The sequence below is a fragment of the Ictalurus furcatus genome, chromosome 15 (assembly GCF_023375685.1).
Source record: "Ictalurus furcatus strain D&B chromosome 15, Billie_1.0, whole genome shotgun sequence".
Classification (NCBI taxonomy): domain Eukaryota; kingdom Metazoa; phylum Chordata; class Actinopteri; order Siluriformes; family Ictaluridae; genus Ictalurus; species Ictalurus furcatus.
Window position 1 is genome coordinate 9,658,399 of NC_071269.1, and position 19,779 is coordinate 9,678,177.

General features: G+C 36.9%; 1 protein-coding gene across 8 annotated transcripts in view; it reads left to right on the forward strand.

Annotated features, from left to right (window-relative positions):
* znf512b (zinc finger protein 512B) overlaps positions 1–19,779 on the forward strand; it is a 171,645-nt gene that overhangs the window by 105,140 nt on the left and 46,726 nt on the right. For 7 of the 8 annotated variants that reach the window (XM_053643640.1, XM_053643634.1, XM_053643637.1 and 4 more), the window contains exons 5-8: positions 13,380–13,636; positions 14,349–14,420; positions 17,190–17,297; positions 17,389–17,516. In XM_053643640.1, the coding sequence (XP_053499615.1) occupies positions 13,380–13,636; positions 14,349–14,420; positions 17,190–17,297; positions 17,389–17,516 (565 nt within the window). The remainder of the gene's footprint in view (positions 1–13,379; positions 13,637–14,348; positions 14,421–17,189; positions 17,298–17,388; positions 17,517–19,779) is intronic. The other variant, XM_053643636.1, reaches the window with a different exon arrangement.

Sequence of the window (19,779 nt, forward strand, 5' to 3'; positions counted from 1 at the left end):
ATTACAGGACAATAAACATAATAATCTCTCTCTCTCTCTCTCTCTCACTCTCTCGGTCTCTCTCTCTGTTGAGCTACACATGCTACTCCTGAGATAAGCAGTGATCCTGACCCCTTCTGCTCTGCAGACCTGCCTGATCCAGCCTGATGCTCTACTTCTGGTTGGAGTTCTCATCAATTGGAAATCACTCACTGCTGCTGAGGTTGGCCCCACATGGACAGCCTGAAGATTATTAATGATTATTATGAAGATAAAGATTATTATGAAGCCTGAGATTATTAATGATGGTACCACGTAAAAACCATGAAGATGACTTTTGGACCACAATTCATATAAACAGCTATGCTATGAAGGCTTAGGACTACAACTGCTATTATAGCTTTAGGACTGCAATTACCATGAACAGTTTTGCACTCAAGTATCCATCAGTGAACAGTGGACAACTTCAACAAAACAGATTTCATATGAAAACTGTAATGAATTTCCTAGTTACACAGTTGCACTTTTTGACCATGTAGTGTACACAGTTATAGAATGTATTTATTTATAAGTGCACTATCCGTTGTCACCAAGATGAGCATGGGTTCCCTTTTGAGTCTCGTTCCTCTCCATGTTTCTTCCTCGTGTCATCTCATAGAGTTTTTCCTTGGCATTGCCGCCTTTGGCTTGTTCGTTAGGGATAAATTCATACATGTAGAGTTGGGCTACTTGATGGACTCGAGTCCAATTATGAATGAACTCGGACTTGTCACACACTCGGATAAATTTATACTCAAACTTGACTCAAACTTCCAAATATTTTGGACTCATTTGGAAATTTTTCAGAGTACAGTAGAGTCTGCCTCATGTGTAACATGAAAAGAAAGATAACATTTATTCATTTAGCCGACACTTTTATCCAAAGCGACTTACAAATGAGAAAATACAAGCAAAGCGATATATCAAGCAGATAACAATGCAAGTAGTGCTACCATACAAGATCTTTTAATTGAGTTCTAGAAGAAGCAAAGTGCACAGAGTAGAGGTGTAAGTGCCCGAGTAATTTTTTTGTTGTTTTATTTTTTAGGGGTTGGTTAGGTGTTCATGGAAGAGGTGGGTCTTTAGCTGTTTCTTGGAGAAGGTGACAGATTCTGTGGTCCAGATTGAGGTTGGAAGTCCATTCCACCACTGAGGAACAGTTAGTTTGAAGATTAAAAAAAAAAAATAACAACATAAAATTAAGATAACAAGTTCTACATATACCTCTGTATCTAATTTTTTAATTGAAACCATTTTTTGATAGGAAACTAGTTAATAAAAATATTAAGTGGCAATGGCAAGATTTAATTGTGGTATTTTTGTTACATTTATGTTGCCATTGGTTTGTGATGGTTAAAATATTAATTTAACAGCTCAGTGTTTAGTTTACAATTGCAATTTTAAATTATTTTTCAACTTAATTACTTTCTGGATTCGGCCGGACTCATCTCGGACTCGGCTAGTAAGGACTCAGACTTGAGTCCAACGTGGCCCCTTTTGGACTCAGTCTTGATTAGTTAAGTACTTTGTTTCGACTCAAACTCGACAAAGGTGGAAGTGGACCCAACACTACATACATGTAAAATTTATATCCTGAATTTATATATTTGTATAAAGCTGCTTTGGGACAATGCCGATTATTAAAAGCACTATACAAATAAAATTAAATTAAAAAGAATAATAAAAAAACTGAATTGAATTGAATGGGGAGATCCCAACACGTGATATACTAACGTTTTCTAGTCCTAGTCAAAAGCTTAGCCTCAGCATTTTGGACTAACTGTAGGCGTAATGAGGCATGAAAACTACCATAGTACAATGAGTTACAGTAATCTAGTCTGGAAAAAATAAAAGCGTGTTTAACAACCTCCATCCCTTATTGGAAAGAAGTGACCTCTTATCACAGAATTTATGTCCCTATCAAATTTTAAATCAGAATCAAAAATCACACCAAGCTTCCTTGCTTGATTGTGTAATTTAGATGCAAAGGGGCTTGAGTGATTTATTATATGTTTATATGTTTCGACCTAGGAGGGTTGAACACTACAACTTCAGTTTTTGATTCTTTAAGGTGGAGAAAATTTGCTGTCATACATCTTGTAATATCATTAAAACAGTGAAAGAGTGACTGTAAAACAGAGTTGTCCACTTGCTTTAGAGGGAGATCAAGCCGAGTATCATCAGCATAACAATAGTAGGACATATTGTATAAAGAAACAAAACTTATACATATAAAGAAAACAAAACTGGGCCCAGTATAGAACCTTGTGGAATTCAACAGGTAATGGTGCAGAGGAGGAAGACACATTTCCCAATTCTACAGAGAAAGTTCTCCCTTTAAGATAGGTGGAAAACCATTCAAGGGCAGTCCCTGGAATCACAGTACTAACATAATGAAAGACTGGAATTGCACAATTTCTTGAACCAACAGCTAGCAACAGGTTGTTAGACACTTTAAGGAGGGCCGACTCTGTGCTGTGTTGTGTTCTAAACCCAGAATGCAATTTATCAATAATACCATTTCCATTTAAAAAAGGAGATAGCTGATGATGAACAACCTTCTTTAGGATTTTTTTTTTTATAAAAAGGAAAGTTTACAAATTGATCAATAATTATTTAGTAGTTTTGGATCCAGATTTGGCTTTTATTTATTTATTTATTTTAGAAGAGGTTGTCCCACAGCATGTTTAAAGCAGGATGGCACAGTAGCACTTAATAAACTGCAGTTCATTATTAACAGTACACTTAAACCGACAACATCCATAACTTGAACAACAACATGAGGGACAACAATATCTAGAGAACATTGCACCAGCTTCATTTGCTGGACTAAATCCATAAGGCAAGAGAGCGATACAGGTTTAAACTCACTTAACTGGGCTACTAATAAGGGTGGGCTAAAATAGTCTTTAATATAATCTTGAGCAAGATCAGAGGGTGTAATACTAGCTCTAAGAGCATTTTACAAATGAAAAACCTTTAAAAACCTTCACAGGCTGCCTGAGGAATTTCTGGAAATGTACTTTTGACAGGATTTAGCTCTATATTTATTGTGTTTTGGACTATTTGAATTCTTTTTAATAAGATGTGGAAAATATTGTGCCTTAGCAGCTTTAATCATCTGCTGGTGTTTAATCATACAATATTTTAGCATGTCATAAGACACCTGCAGCTTGTCTTTCTATAATTTTCTCTCTGCTTTCCTCAACATTTGCCAAAGACCACAGGGATCATTATTGAGCCATGGCTAAAGTCTAGATGTTGGAGCTAAAGTTTAAAGTTTGAAAAGGAGCACAACTGTCCATAATGACACTACAAGTAGAATTGGACATTGATACCAGCTCGTTTAAACCCAAAGCAGAAGGTGGAGATTTTAAGGTAGTACTGATTTTAAGGTACAAGGTACTGTCTTTAAGAATGCGTGATTATTCACGCGGTATCACGCGATTTTTCACGCGGTATATTGCACGGTATATAAACATGTGATTCGTCACGTGTGATCACACGGTATACTGCAGGCATAGCAATTCATTTAAAGCGTCATGAAACACTAAACTACATTTTCTGAGATTTTAACAGAGGTGTTCGTATTACACATAAAATCTTAGCATCTGTTAATTTTAATTGTAGGAGAAAGCTGGGTAATTTTGAGTTTTTTTCCTCTATTTTCGTCTTCCTCATCTCGGTCACAGGCAGTGATGTGGCAGTGTACTATAGTACTTCGATGACTTGCAGGTGTCTCATAATTATTCATGAGCTTGCATGTTCTTATCCTATGAGAAGATGCTGTCTCTTAATTATTCATGACAGCACATGGTGCTTTCCTACAGATGTAGTAGATGAGAGAGGCGTCCAAATGGGTCGCAGGTGTTTGTTTCAGTGGTTTAAGAGTGCAAGTGTGTTTATTCTGGAGAGCTATGAGAACAGGAGTAAGGTGGACTTTGGACTTGCTCATGAAAGCAGTTTGTGTCTACACAATGATGCGGTTCTCAGTCCCGAGAACTTTTCTATCCCTTCAAATGATGTATGTCTAATTTTAACCATAACAGTTTTACTTGCCTTTTGAGCTAATTAAACCGCTAAAAGCTCTGTGGGCCATCGCATGCAAAACTATACAACGAGAGTCCGTTTTGAAGGGAATAACCTTTACCTTTATTCGTGAAAAGCTCGAGCCTATTACTAACTAGCATTCCAACATTTCTCTCATCCACGCTGCCTCCGGTTTTGTTATGTTTTCCTCCATAGTCACGCCAGGGGCTAATGATTCAAATAGACAGGGGTTAGGACCTGCACTGCTATCTATTGTGTCTCCATTTAGCCCTGGGGATCATTATCCATCTTTTTTGAGTGTTCTGAAGGCTCTCCCCCCTCTTCCTCTCCTACCTTTTCCCCTCCCCATCCCTTCTTCGCACAGATGTGATTAGATAGCTCACATATGTGAGCTAGGATAGTGCAGCGGTAATATGCAGGTTTACTATACCAGCGAACGGGGTTCAAGCTTCAGCTCAATTAACTGTTTTTTAAATGAGCGTGTTTTTTTTGTCACTGTAGAAAGTTCATTGAGGTAACATTGAATGAATTCTGTGTGAACAACACTGACTTGAGGCCCATGCCAATTAGAAAGATTCAGGTGATGGACTATTAGCAAGTTATTGTCATTCATTCTGGTAATAATTGTTGGAATTATGTTTTTTCACTATTTAGCTGTCTTTTTATTTTAAGGATCTAATAAATTGCATGTATAAAATTATTTTATTTACTTAAGTGCATTTATTTTATTTATTTAAGTATCATGTTTGTGATTTTTAGATTATTTGTCATTTAGTACAGCTTCTGACCATCAATCCATAACAGACTTGTCATTTGATGACATAAATGCTTATTTATTCAGAAACAGAAGTAACTAAATACAAAAATGCTGCTTTAAATTTTAACTCTGACAGTGTGCTTTCAGTTGATGGACACCTCATTTATATTTTTGATGAGCTGCAGAGATATTCAAGACAACAATATTATATATATATATTTTAATTTAATATATAAAATAGTTTTATTCAAAAGTGTCATGTTTGTGATTTTTATTCGTTATGTAGAATATTTAGATCGAGCAATGTCCAGAAAGAGGTGTATATTTATAGCCTACTTTTTAATTTTCCTGTTTAACTTTTATTTAACTGTAGATCAAAAAAGATAAACTAATGCGTTGTAACATTATTTTACAATGACAGAAATCACTGCCTATTCCAAATGCAGTTTGACTTTTTCCATCTTCAGAATATTGAATGAATATTGTTCATACTAGGGGAAAACAATTGCTATATTGTTTGTAATTTTATAATGGGTCTTATTGAGCAACTGATAATTTCTTACTGACCTGTTTCACTGTCCCACCAGTTACAATTGTGACCAAGAATTTTTTTTTTAAGTTACCGAAAGTACCACTAACTTTTTTTAAAACCTTTTTTTAAGAAAAGAAATGCAGTTTGTTTAATTGGGCAATCCAGGGAGTAAAATGTATATGCTGTAGCATCAATAGCTTTGGATTCACATGCAAATGCACTGGGTGATTAATAAGCAATTATCATCTTTAAGTAATTGTATCTTTTGGCTCATGAAATTGAAGGGGAGGAGCAGAAGAATAAAACTTGGAGAGTCACATAAATTCTATTCATGTCAAGTAATTTTGTACGTATTTGCAGTCTATGACATCACAATGGAGGCAAAAGCATTTTACTCAAAGAGAAGCGCTGCTGAGAGGTGATAATAGTTGGGAAGAAGGGGAGATCCATGTGTCGATAAGTAACTGGCAAAAAAGTTGCAGGATTCATCCTTTTCAAAAACACAAAGAATTTCTTTGTTGCTGAACCCAATCTTATGTAAGCTCTAAGCGGCCTTGCATTATTATTATTATTATTATTATTATTATTATTATTATTATTTCTTTGCCTTTATCCTTCCCACAGCAAGTGACCTGCAACTTGTATACATAGTATAATTTTGGGTATAAAAAGAATATCTTAGAGAGGCAGAGTCTCTCAGAAATAAAGATGGGCAGAGGTTCACCAATCTTTTTTGAGATGTGTTGCTGACATCAAATTAAAAATTACGATAAAATGGTACATTTCCTCAGATTAAACATGTGATATGTTTTCTACGTCCTATTGTGAATAAATTACAGGTTTATGAGATTTGCAAATCATTGCATTCTGTTTTTATTTACATTTTACACAACTTTTATATGTTGATGCTGACAGTTGTGTCTTCCTCATTTTTTTTTTAAACTGGAAACCCCCACAGATGCCTTTTCTTTCAGCAGAGCGAACGTTTGAAATCATGCATGAGGTTTATTCATGTAAAAAAAAAATCAGGTTGCTGGTGCTGCCCTCCTTATGGAGGTATGCAAATAGAGTCTCTGGATTTTCTGTCAGTCTCTTGTTTTTGTAAACCTTTCATGCAGTTTCATTTGAAATATCTTTTGGGTAGTTCAGTGGAATGGCCTCCACACTTTAGGTTTGTGTGGGCCTAGGGTTATGGGCAATTTGCACCTGTACTTGGGGTTGGGTGTGTATAATTCCTGCTATTGTTTTGGACAAGACGTTTTCACACATTCCTTTTCACACCTCCAACATGTAGGTCAGGTAGAGCGGAACCCTCATAGAGCAACTGTGCAGTGGGCATAAAGACATAGTGGTGGAAAGTAAAAGTAATAATATTAATAATTACTTGAGTAAGAGTAATTAAGCATACGATGAGAAGACTACTCTGTGTGTGTGTGTGTGTGTGTGTATTGACTTGCTCATTTCTTCCCCATCTCCAGGACGCTAAAAATGTGAGCGGTTGTTGTCAGACCACTGCAGCATATCTCAAGGCACGCAAACTCATTGTACGTTATTTAAACTAATTATTATAGCTAAATATTTTCATTAATATTCAACAGTAGTGGAGGAACGGCACAGAATATAGCGAAGTAAAAGTACATTTCTGTGATTAAAAATGAACTTGAGTAAGAGTATAAGTATGGCCAGTTAACTATTAAAAGTAATTTTTTTTTTCAAAAAGTTACTGAAGTAAATGTAATGAAGTAAATGTAGCATGTTACTACACACCTCTGAGTATCTGTGATAATCAGGATGTATAAAAGTACTCATTTGATAAATGTTGCCTCATGTTTAAATTAATACATGAAATGTTTGAATATTTGGTTTAATTTTGATCGATTCACACAGTATGGTACAATATAACTCAATTCAATGATGTGGAACCGATGTAGGAATTAAGTAAATAGATTTTTTCAGTGTGTGGACTTCTGTGTTCACTTTAAACTAGTTCTAAATTAACTTTTAATCTAAGAAAAGAACAAAAGTTTCCATTCCCGCTTATTTAAAGCATTGAACTGAGCTGAGACTCAAATCCAGTCTCAAATTTCAGGCTTGACAATGTTTAATGTGCTCTGCTGCTTGTTACAAAATGGTTCTGAAAAGGTTCACAATTCTGCTGGCCAAGCACAAGCCGATGATGGGCTTTAGTACAAGAAACAGCACTGTTTGGTGGTAAAAGAATGTATGTGTGTACAGTATGTGTCCAGGCAGAACTAATGTATCTGCTAGCAAGCCATGTTTATTCAAATGAAACACGATTGCCCCACTGGTCCTGTATTTCCTGTGCCGGCAGCAAGCGCGTGATTCTGTGTGATACTGCATGAAATCGTAGGATCCCTTTTCTTTTGACGTGCATTCTTAATGGTCACATCTGTAGCGGGTAAGATGTACAGTGCCCTCCACTAATATTGGCACCCTTAGTAAATATGAGCAAAGAAGGCTGTGTAAAATTGTTTAAACTTTTGATCTTTTGTTAAAAAATTCACAAACATACTCTGCTCTCATGGATATAAAACAATTGCAAACATAATACAGGTTTATCCAAACAAATATATCTTTGTTAAATATAGGTGTGCAACAATTATTGGTACCCTTTTAGTCAATACTTTGTGCTACTTCCCTTTGCCAAGATAACAACTCTGAGTCTTCTCCTGTAGTGCCTGATGATGTTGGAGAATACATGGCAAGGGATCTGAGACCATTCCACCATACAGAATCTCTCCAGATTCTTCAAATTTCGAGGTCCATGCTGGTGGACTCTCCTCTTCAGTTCACCCAACAGGTTTTCTATGAATTTCAAGTCAGGGGACTGGGATGGACATGGCAGGACCTTGATTTTGTGGTCAGAAATTTTTTTTTGTTTTTATATTGATGTTGTTTTGGATCATTGTCTTGCTGGAAGATCCAACCACTGCCCATTTTAAGCTTTCTGGCAGAGGCAGTCAGGTTTATTTAATATCTGTTGATATTTGATAGAGTCCATTGTAGGACCTCACGGTGAACCAGGCAGCAAAGAGGGTAACAGAAAGAAATAAAAATGAGCCGCAATCCACTTAGACAACCCTCGACCATTCAAACCATAAGTCAAAGATCCAGCTAGCCTGGGTGTGGATGAACAAACACACCATTGCGTAAACCAAACGGTCTTTGTCAGAGGGACCATCTGGCCAGGAAGTTGAAACAAAGCTATAATTCAACCCCATAGAATGCCCCTAGCAGGTTGAGAAACAAACCCTATCCTGACCATGACAATACCTTTTTCTGACCTAATTTCTTTCTCACCTACTCCAACCTGGCAACCTAGATTAACTATGTGCCTTAATGCTAAGGTAAACAAAGCACCAAGACCAGATGGCTGGACCAAGGCTAACTCCTTTGTTGAATCACCTTTTCACACCACCCCCAGGGCAGAGGACAGAAACATTTCATGTCTGTTGCATGAAGCCTACTTCAGTGTATCATGCTTTTATACAAGGTTTATAATTCAAAATTTGTAATCATCATGCTGTTGTGCATCTGTATTCATACCACATAGCTCACAAATTGATAATTATTATTACGTGTAAACTGATGTACCCATGTCCATAATCCGAAACTGTAATCATTATGTTTTATTAATGTGTATAATTACTAGTGTCCTTAGCAAGCTAACTGTTAAGCTTTGTAGACCATATTACCCATATATGTAATGCAAAATGTTGCTATTAGGCTTTTATGATCTTGTATTTAGGCCAATATACTTGGCAACTTAGTCATTATATCCAAGTATGTCATGTGTCACGTATCGTGACGGAGCGGAGATAGGACGGATGCAAGTGCAGTATGAACAGTTGTTTATTTTAAAAGAGAGACAGGCAGACAAATCCAAAACGTGATCCATAAACGTAATCCAAAACAGGCGAAGGTCAGGCGATCGGCAAACAGGCATACACAGAGTTAAACATGAATCAAGGTCGTGGTCACGGAAAACAGGGTCGATAAACAAAACGAGAAACATGAACTATGACGAGGAACTTGGAGCGGATAACCCAGCGTGAACTAACTCTAAACATGGAACGTGACTATGACTACTATACGAACTAATCTAACTCTATGATAATCTTCCGCGTTGTGTGCTGGGAGGCGCGCGGTATATATGTGGACATGATCAGCGTCTAAACTGCTAGCAGCTGAGGGCAATACAGACACACGTGAAATCCCAGCCAACGACAGAACAGGGAGGAGACATGACAGAAACATAAACAAAACACACGTGTCCAGATGTCACTATTGTCAACAATGGAAAAGCAGGTGCTCGCGCATTCGCGCTTAGAGCACGCTGCTTCAAGGGGAAATCATGACATCATGTTTATCTGTGTGTAGTCGTAACATTTCCAGAATGCTAGCAAACAACAGATTTTAACTCCCTACATAATTCCATTTATAAGGGTAAAGAACAAATTAACACCAAGTAAGAGTAAGCACGGATCCAAGAAGTATTATGCAAATTAGTTGGATGGGAAGACTGAACTATCCACCAGTCATTCGAAAAGACAACCTCTGGTTGGTTGGAACACCCTACGGAGGGGTGGACTAGCCAGAAAAGGTTAAAATACAATGACACCAAAGAAGTTGTCAGATCTCAGATCATCAGAAGAACAACAACAAACGGACAAGGGACGGAGTCTGTGGAGAGCCTCCAAAGCTCAGAGAGTTCTCCCCAATCAATGTCTTTGGGGAGACCCAGCCGAGAGCTGCCGTCAGCTCTTCAAACCGCCCTCCTACTAGACTTTCATTTCATTTCATTTCATTCATTATTCCAATTGGTCTTCCTAGACGACACTCAAATGCCAGCCAGACCACTGACGAATAACCATTGCAGGAATCCCCTCAATGCATCGAGATAACAATTAATTCCCCTCAACAGGCAAGCACAGTACCTCCAGACTCTAGCTAAACTAGTGCATATAATATTAAGTTTAAAGTACTTCTAAAGAAGTGAAAGTAGATTAATAAGTTGATGGTTCATTCAGGTCATGGTCTGTGAAATAACATACAGTACTAGACTTCATTCACTCTGAAAGCCATGATCACTCAGGTTTGTGTGTGTGGGTGTGTGTGTTTGTGTTAGATTAGTTTCTGTGTAGTAGAATAGTTTAATAAAGTCTTGTCTGTTCTCAAATATCTGTCTTATGTGCTTTACAAAGTCTATTACGTTGAAAATCCAATCTTGCTACACTACTCTTAAAATAATGTTTCACCATAGTTAAGATATTATTGCCAGTGGTCAGAGGTAATATCTAAATGCACAATTAATAAATACAATAATTTTAACTTGGTGCTGGACGAATAGTTGATTAGAAATACTAAATTAGCCAAATTTCCCCTTCCGAGCTGATCTGCTAGTCTCTTCTACATATTTGGTGGAGAATCCAGGTAGCTCAATCTAAACAGCTAATTTTCCCTACACCATGATGCCATGTATCCTAGTAAAATGTCCAGGTCCTCTGGCAGAAAAACAGCTTCAAAACATTAAAACACCACCACCATATTTAACCATGGGCATGAGGTACTTTTCCATATGGCCACCTCTCTGTATGCGCCAAAACCACCTCTGCTGTTTATTGCCAAAAAGCTCTATTTTGGTTTCATCTGACCATATAACCCAATCCCATTTGAAGTTCCAGTGGTGTCTGACAAGCTGAAGATGCTTGAGTTTGTTTTTGAATGAGAGTAAAGGTTTTTTTTTGAAACCCTTACAAACAACTTGTCGTGATGTAGTTGAATTTGATTTGTAGTTTTGGAGAATTTCTGACCCCAAGACGCAACTACTTTCTACAATTCTCCTGCTGTGATCCTTGGAGACTTTTTGGCCACGCGAACCATCCTCTTCACGGTGTGTTGAGACAATATAGACTCACGTCCAAATCCAGGTTTATTCATAACATTTGCAGTTGACTTAATTATTTTCAATGCTTTTGTTATTTTCTTATAGCCACTTCCCATTTTGTGAAGCTCAACAACCTTTTGCCGCATATCAGAGCTATATTCCTTGGTCTAACCCATTGTTATGAATGACTAAGGGAATTATGTGTTACCTCATATTTATACCCCTGTCATGGTTGAACTATTTCCTGTTATTATTCACCCAGGTGTACTAAAAAAGTAGAACATCAATCGGAATAAAATCATGGGTGCCAATAACTGTTGCACACCTATATAAAACAATTTTTTTTTTTTTTGGATAAACCTGTGTTGTGTTTGCAGTTGATATCTATGAGAGCAGAGTATTTTTGTGAATTAAAAAAAAAATCAAAAAGTTAAACAATAAAGACACTTTTTCATAGCCGCCTTTGCTCACATTTACCAAGGGTGCCAATATTAATGGAGGGCACTGTAAGTAGCATGCTAGATAGAGTAAGATTGACTAAAAACAATAATTATGACATGATGAAATATTGACTAATTTTAAAGGATATTTTCATCAGATGGAAAAGATATTTTTTCAGATGATGACTTGCAGTTAGAAGTTTATTGTTTGTCACTGCATTTTAAATTGGCTCTTTTTTCCATGAAATAGCCTTTTGTGCTAATATAGTACCAAAAAACAAAATATGATATCTTAAATAAAAATGATATCTTAAAATAAAAAACAATCCAGCCAGCCAGCCAGCCATACAGACCACTCTTCTATAGCAGGCAAAAACCAGGCCTGAATTTTAACAGACTTTGATTTAGGTCATAGAATAAGTCTTGTTGAGATATGGTTGTAATTTGACTAAAACTCTGTTAATTTCACATGTCAAAGTGGGGCAATTTAGTGGAATTGTCTTATTATCTCTGTGTTGCCTGCGGTTCACCTATTCAAAGATTTAAGCGTGTTGTATAAGACAGTAATAAAGTTACCTGATTGGTTTTCATATGTATGTTTTTGACAGCTACAAGTGTCATCTAAATCATTCTTTAGTTCAAAGAATTCATTCAATGTGTAGCTGAACTCCCTTCTGTTGATATCAGTGGTGCAGTCCTAAAAAAAACAGTGTTTTACTATAACCCCACGCCCTCCACAGCAGCCAAAAAATGACAGAAGATACACTTTCACAAACTATGCAAACAGTCCTGGTGAAAAGTAAGCATACACCTATATGTGTGTATGGCCCTGACTACACCACTGGTTGATATCCAAGTTCCAGTCTAGTCTGCGGATGTAACGTTCCTCATGAGTGTTGTCACTGCTGGCCCATCCTTGATCAAGATTGTTCCTCGAGATTGCTTTAAATTCTCTCAATGATATCATATGATGAACTCACTTTGCTGTGTTTTTTCTACTGGAAGGTCACTCAGCGCAATCACATGAGTATAGCACAGTCTTGGTCTGTAATAAATGTAATTAAAAATGTGTTGGTGCTAATTGCAATTGTATGTCTTATTTTCAGCAGGAACAACTCCGGAGAAAGATTATGCAACTACGTTAATAGATAAATATATAGTGGCTGGAGCATACCCATCACTTAAGCTCTTCCTTGTTTTCATTTTTATAAAAATAATATCAAATAAGGAAAAACATATCTATATCACAAACAGTTATTAAATCTTCTATAAAAAGTTCTTAACTGAAGAGAAGTCCATGGATTAAAGTTTTTTTTATATACCAATGAAGGATCTTGTAGCTGCTTTGAGTTGACTTATCACCAGTGTTTCTTGTCATGAAGCCAGGTTTCAAAATGACAAACTTTTGTGTGTGTCTGTGTGTGTGTATGAAATGTTTCTAAATCCTGTGTCTGCATCTATCATTGAATTAGAGACAAACTATTTACGATAATTCAGCTATAACCATAGATGACTAATTATTACCACATGTTGAACATAATTACTTCCTTGAAACGGTACTTCTGACCTGTCATTAATGATAATTATGATTGACAACCTGTCAAAACTAATCTAAATTTTGACAGCTAATGAAAATCCACCTCTATTTCTCTCTAATGATGTGACTGCATTAAGGGTATGGACCTCTTCTCTCAGGCCTATGGAGAACAGCCCCTCCTCGCCAGTCTTTTTAAAGGTAAAGAAGAACCAGGAAATGTCCCAGCACTTACAGAATGGTGAGTGCACTGACCAGATGACAGAGAAAAATGAACAGCACAGCTCCCAGCAACAGCAACAAAAGGGAACTCTCTTGGATGGTGGGGACAGTGAAAGCGAAGGAATCAGTCTACCTCTAACTTTTCCTGAGGAAGACCCAGAAAGGATGAAGCATAGTAAGGTTACCCCACTCCTACCCTAGATCTATGCCTTAAGTGGCATGCAGCCTTTGGATATGCATTATAATACTAATTACTATTTAGATATTGAAAGCTTTATATTCACAAAAAAAAAAAAAAAAAAACTGAGAGAAGAAGGTCTAGTTGAGTATCTCTAGCGGAGTTTCAGTTTCATTTGCCATTTGAGGTCATTAAACCACTTTCAGTGGCAGCAGCTTGTTCCCTCTGGTACAGCCCATGCACAGATAACATATATATGTATTCTGTGCTGGAACCATGTTATTTATAGATTTTGTTTGGGTACTGTGAACTGTGTTTTTTGATCAGTGTCTCAGTGCAGGAGTAGTTGTGAGCGTAACGCCAACATTCAGAACTGCTATATAACACAAAATGCAACACACACACACACACACACACACACACACACACACACACACTTAACTTTACTTAGAGTGATTCTGCAATCTTTGTAGCTGATCAGTAGCACAGAACACAACCTCCATTTGGCAGTTAGCCTATTACTAGTAATAAAATATGGAAGTTTAATATGGCTTTGTCAGTTATCTAAAATTTAACAGGCTTGTATGCCATGTATGTGATGTTCATTTGCTTTGTGCAATTTGGAGGTTAATTATTAACTAACATACCATGTATGAAGCCATGTATGTGAATATGACCTTTTGTTGCTCTCTATTCACCACTGAGCTAGGGAGGAAACAGAAAACTCCAAAGAAGTTCACTGGGGAGCAGCCCTCCATCTCCGGAACATTTGGTCTAAAAGGTTGTACACATAGATACATACATGCATATTATCTCTCTCTCTCTCTCTCTCTCTCTCTCTCTCTCGTGCATTATGTTTAGTTATAGTTCAATTTACCTTATAGTGTAGGTAGGAGCATCCTTGCTATTTGGTTATAATTTTTCTGCTCCTTGCTCTGTACCTTGTAATTGACCCTCACTGCACTAATAGCACCATTAGAGAAATAGTCAAAAGTTTAGACACACTCATTCCTTATTTTTATTTTTTCTACATTTTAGAATAATAAAGTACTCAAAACTCTGGAATAACACAAATGTAACTAAGGAAATTATGTTGTTATATATATATAAAAAAAAAAATCAAAAATAATTTAGTATATTAGCATCTTCAGGGTAGACACTCTTTTTGCCTAGAATTTCCAGAAATGTTTTCTTGGCATTTTCTCAACCAATTTCTTGAGGAATCACCATGAGATGCTTTTAAAACCATATTAAAGGAGTTCTCACCTATTCTGGATACTTACTGGCTGCTTCATGGAATATTTTTCTCCAAGTCATCCAGTAAAAAAAAAAAAAAATTGTAAATAAAATATTAGTTTTCTAATGAAATAAATGAATATGTTGGCACAATTATATTTTTGTCTACAACACTGATTTCAAACATTTAACCATACACCTTCAGATCAAAAGATTTTAAGATCATGAGAAGCATTTCAATCAAGTGTGTCCAAACTTTTGAGCAGTAGTGTATTTCATATCCTTTTCAAATTTCTGCATGCTTGTTTTTCTCACAACTCTTCTGCTAGAGGAAAAATCACATTACAATAAGACAAAGGTGCACAACCTCTTTTGAAGAAGGGTCAGTTTCACATAAATATCTACACCACATTGTGTAAAAAAAAAAAAAAAGTCATTATACTGTCAGGTCCATAAGTATTCAGACAGCGACACATTTTCTTTTCAAAAATTGGCCTCTGTACACCACCACAGTGGATTTGAAATGAAGCAAAAACAACTAGCAGTGTTACATTATGTTGTTTTTTGCATTGAAGAGTCTGACTGCTGTAGGGATGAAGGACCTGCAGTAGCGCTCCTTCTTACACTGAGGGTGCAGCAGTCTGCTGCTGAAGGAGCTGCTCAGGGACCCCAATGTCTAATACATTTTATATATATATATATATATATATATATATATATATATATATATATAATGCTAATAGTCTGCATTTACAGTAACACTGCTTTGAACCCTGTTTGTTAAACCCCTTGAATTAATGCTGAAAGTCTACACTTTATTCACATCTTGATTGATTCATTTCAAATCCATTGTGGTGGTGTACAAAGGCAAAATTATGAAAATTGTGTCACTGTCCAAATACCTATGGACCACACTTTATATAATTAAACTGTAAATGTTTTCCGCACAATTCTTCTTGGTGAATTATGTAATGGTAATGTTTTAATTGTGCCATGTGGTCCACTCCTTAAATGCCTCTTCAGATATCCGATGAAGCCGTTCATCTCACAAATCGCTGAGCATGTATCATCGGTTGTCACGGCTGCTAACTTGCTCAATGGTAAATTTAGTTCTTACAGTGCTTTTTTAAAAGCACTGAATATTTCTGACCCAGTTGTTCTACTACTCAACACCACTACTAATGCAAGTTTTTGATAAACTTGGCATGTATTAGTGACACCACAATTCATTTTTGAGAGCTCTGCTGTATCTCTGTTGTCTGTGCTGTCATCCAAAACAACCGAGAAATATGTGAGGTAATTTATTTTGCTTTTTAATTGACAAAGAATTATTGGCCAAGTCGAAAACGCAATGCTGAATTGCTGTTCTTGAAAGACTGATGTTTTTAAATGTATCTTTGACTTTCGGGCATAGTATATTACATACCTCCATCATACAGTCTTTCACAAATTCACCATCAGTAAAGCGATCAGTAAACAGATTTAGCAACTAGTTTGGCAATCTTATAACTAGAAATAAATTTTGCCTTTGACTCCTTACATCTCTTTTCAAACACATTTTGTTGACTTACCATTTGCTTTTTCAACATTTCAATCTTTTACCTTCTGTTCTAGCCTTGTAAAGCACTGAGTTTGGTGTGTTTTGTTTCATAGTGTCTTTGTAAATTATATTCCTTTGCTACTGCCACGCATTCCCAACACACAGGGCATGAGAAAATACAAGGATGTGATTAGTAAAAAAAAAAGTACTTGGATGTCCATTCTGGTTTAAATTTCCTGTGTTCAAGATCAACTTTCCTTTTTTAGTTTTGTACTTTTGAACTGAAAAAAATCTTCAGATTACCTCTGTTTTTTGTTATGCAGTACTAAAGGAAAATATGAAATCGCACACTCAGTGTGTGACTGCTGATGATGACTATAATCTGGTGGATGGGCGATTAGCAAGCAGTAAGATCACCACTAGGTGGCAGTGTATCTCATTTCATGATATTGTTACTGTGACCAGTATATTTATTTAAAAATTCTTAATTATGATATGTTCTTTGGCGGGCCAGACAGAGATTTTACCGGACCACGTCTGGCTGTCTGTTGTGCATTCCTGCGATAAGAGACTCTTCTTCATATTTGACTCTCCTCTAGATAAGAGATTTTAAATTATTGTCTTTTTAGAGTCTATTTTAGATGTTTAAAGCTGTAATTTTTTTTTGTTGATTAATTCTTTTACCAGCATCTCCTTGCTCTGTCTTTTGTCTTTGTTATGTCATGTTTTGTGTTGTGTTCTGTTGTGTTACTGTGCATTCTGTGATGTGTGCAGGGATGAACAAAGTGGATGAGAAGCTGAAGGTAGGCAGGACCCAGCGACCAGAGGGGGCACCATTTGGAGGCAATGGCAATGTGGGGGAACCACATTGCCATTGTCAAGGTAAGTCTCCTTCTGTCTTTCTGGCTCTTGTTCTCCCACAATATCTCCTGAACATTGGATTCAGTTCTCAGACATGTTTTGTCCTCTTTAGCACCACCCCTTGATTCTGAGGCACAGGAAGCCATTTTGGAGCACAGTGAGGTGTCCTGCTCCACTTGTTCCATTGTCACCTACAAGACTTGTCCTGGCTTCAAAAAGCACTTGAAGATCTGTCAAAAGGTCAGCGGTCCAGCTAACTGACAATTGAACTAGTAAGCTGGAGTTCTCTTGGTAATATCTAACTTCTAGTTCAGAAAAAAGGCCTCATTATTTTATCTGGTATTGTTTTATCTGTGTTGTATGTTGTAGGTGTAAGTGGCTCAATTTTTTGTAATAATTTTAATATCAAGCAAAAGGCAGAAGGAACTTAGGAATTGTTATAGACTTTGGTGCCATGCCATCTGATCTCCACCAGTTTTTAATCTATGATACTTGTGCTTTCAGAGATTTAAATGATTTTACATTTGATTTTACATACAGTGCATCTGGAAAGTATTCACAGCGCTTCACTTTTTCCACATTTTGTTATGTTACAGCCTTATTCCAATATGGATTAAATTCATTATTTTCCTCAAAATTCTACAAACAATATCCCATAATGACAATGTGAAAGAAGTTTGTTTGAAATTTTAAAATAAGGATTTTATATGAAAATGTTTTATTGAAACAGCAAATTCAGAAAATTTGCTCTCAATGCTAGAGTAGGGATGACATCACCCACTTTAGCTTTCCCCTATTAAAATAAGCAGGGTAAGAAATTAGAATGTATTGAAAGAGAAGGATGAGTGCAATCTGTCTGTAATTTTACATGACAGGTTCTGGTTTACCCAGCTTTGATCACGTGAATTTTGGTGGTTGTAGCATGAGAATTTAATGAACTTCAGCACACTATTCCAATATAGGATCTACAGTTTGTGCGTTTTGTCCATAAAGGTAAAGGAATAGTTTCTGAAATACCTTAAAGTTTAATTTCAATCACTTCAGATAGCTGAGGTTAAGAGCATATATTATGCTCATCAGCAAAGCACAAGATCTGGCTACATCAATCCCGTCTAGATTCCATTGATCATAATGGTTGCACAGCCATAAATGATGGCAATCATTATGACTTGATCACAAAATTTGCCTCAAACTCTTCCATGTCCTTGAAGAAAAAAAAAATATGTTAGCATGTTGGTGCAAAAAAGAAATGCATGACTCTCAAAATTTACCATGCCAAATTAAATGGTACCCAACAAATAAATGAGAAAAATGTCAACTCTTTCTGGGCCCATTACACACATCCATCCATTTTCTATACCGCTTATCCTACACAAGGTTGTGAGGGAACTCGGTGCACAAGACAGGGGACATCCTGGACAGTGTGCCAACCAATCGCACACACGTTCACATGCTAGAGACCATTTGGAAATGCCAACCAGCCTACAACACATGTGGGCAGTTGTGGCTCAGTGGGTAGAGCGGGTGGTCCACTAATCGTAGGGTTGGCAGTTCGATTCCCTGCCCACATGACTCCACATGCTGAAGTGTCCTTGGGCAAGACACTGAACCCCAAGTTGCTCCCGATGGCAAGTTAACGCCTTGCATGGCAGCTCTGCTACCATTGGTGTGTGAGTGTATGTGTGAATGGGTGAATGAGTCACAGTGTCATATATAAGTGCGCCATTTACCATTTTCCATTTACATGTCTGTGGACTGGGGGAGGAAACGGGAGTACCCAGAGGAAACTCCTGAAGCACGGGGATAACATGCAAACTCCATGCACACAGGGCAGAGGCAGGGCTCAAATCCCCAACCCTGGAGGTACAAAGCAAACATGCTAACCACTAAGACACTGTGCCCCTCCATCACCCTGTGGACAGGCAGGCAAAAAGACAGAGACCGACAAACACAACCAATCACATAAACTCCCCAACTTCATTGGTTGAGGCAATCAGAAAAGTGAAAAACAATAAGTAGTTTGACTTATCAGTTTTGTCCAGTAGCAGTGTTGGCTGTGACAATGTGTAATGCAAAGCAAGTCAGGATTACTGCATTTCAGGATAGATGGAATAGAATTCTGAATCTTTAATAAGTGAATAAATTCAATTTTTTTATGATACATACATTATACAGTTGCATCTAAAAAAAAGAGAGAATATCGTTGAAAAGTTCATTTTCCCCGCGTAATTTAATTCAAAAAGTGAAACATTAATATATTCTAGATTCATTACACATATTGAAATATTTCAAGCAATGTTTTTTTTTTTTTATTACTAAAAACACTGTTGCTCAGTCATCCAAATTCCTCTTTTCAGATGAAATTAAACTTTGCATTTCATTTGGAAATCAAGGTCCCAGAGTAAGAGGGAGAGTGGAGAGGCACAGAATCCAGGTTGCTTGATGTCCAGTGTTAAATTTCTACAGTCAGTGATGATTTGGGATGCCATGTGATCTGCTGGTG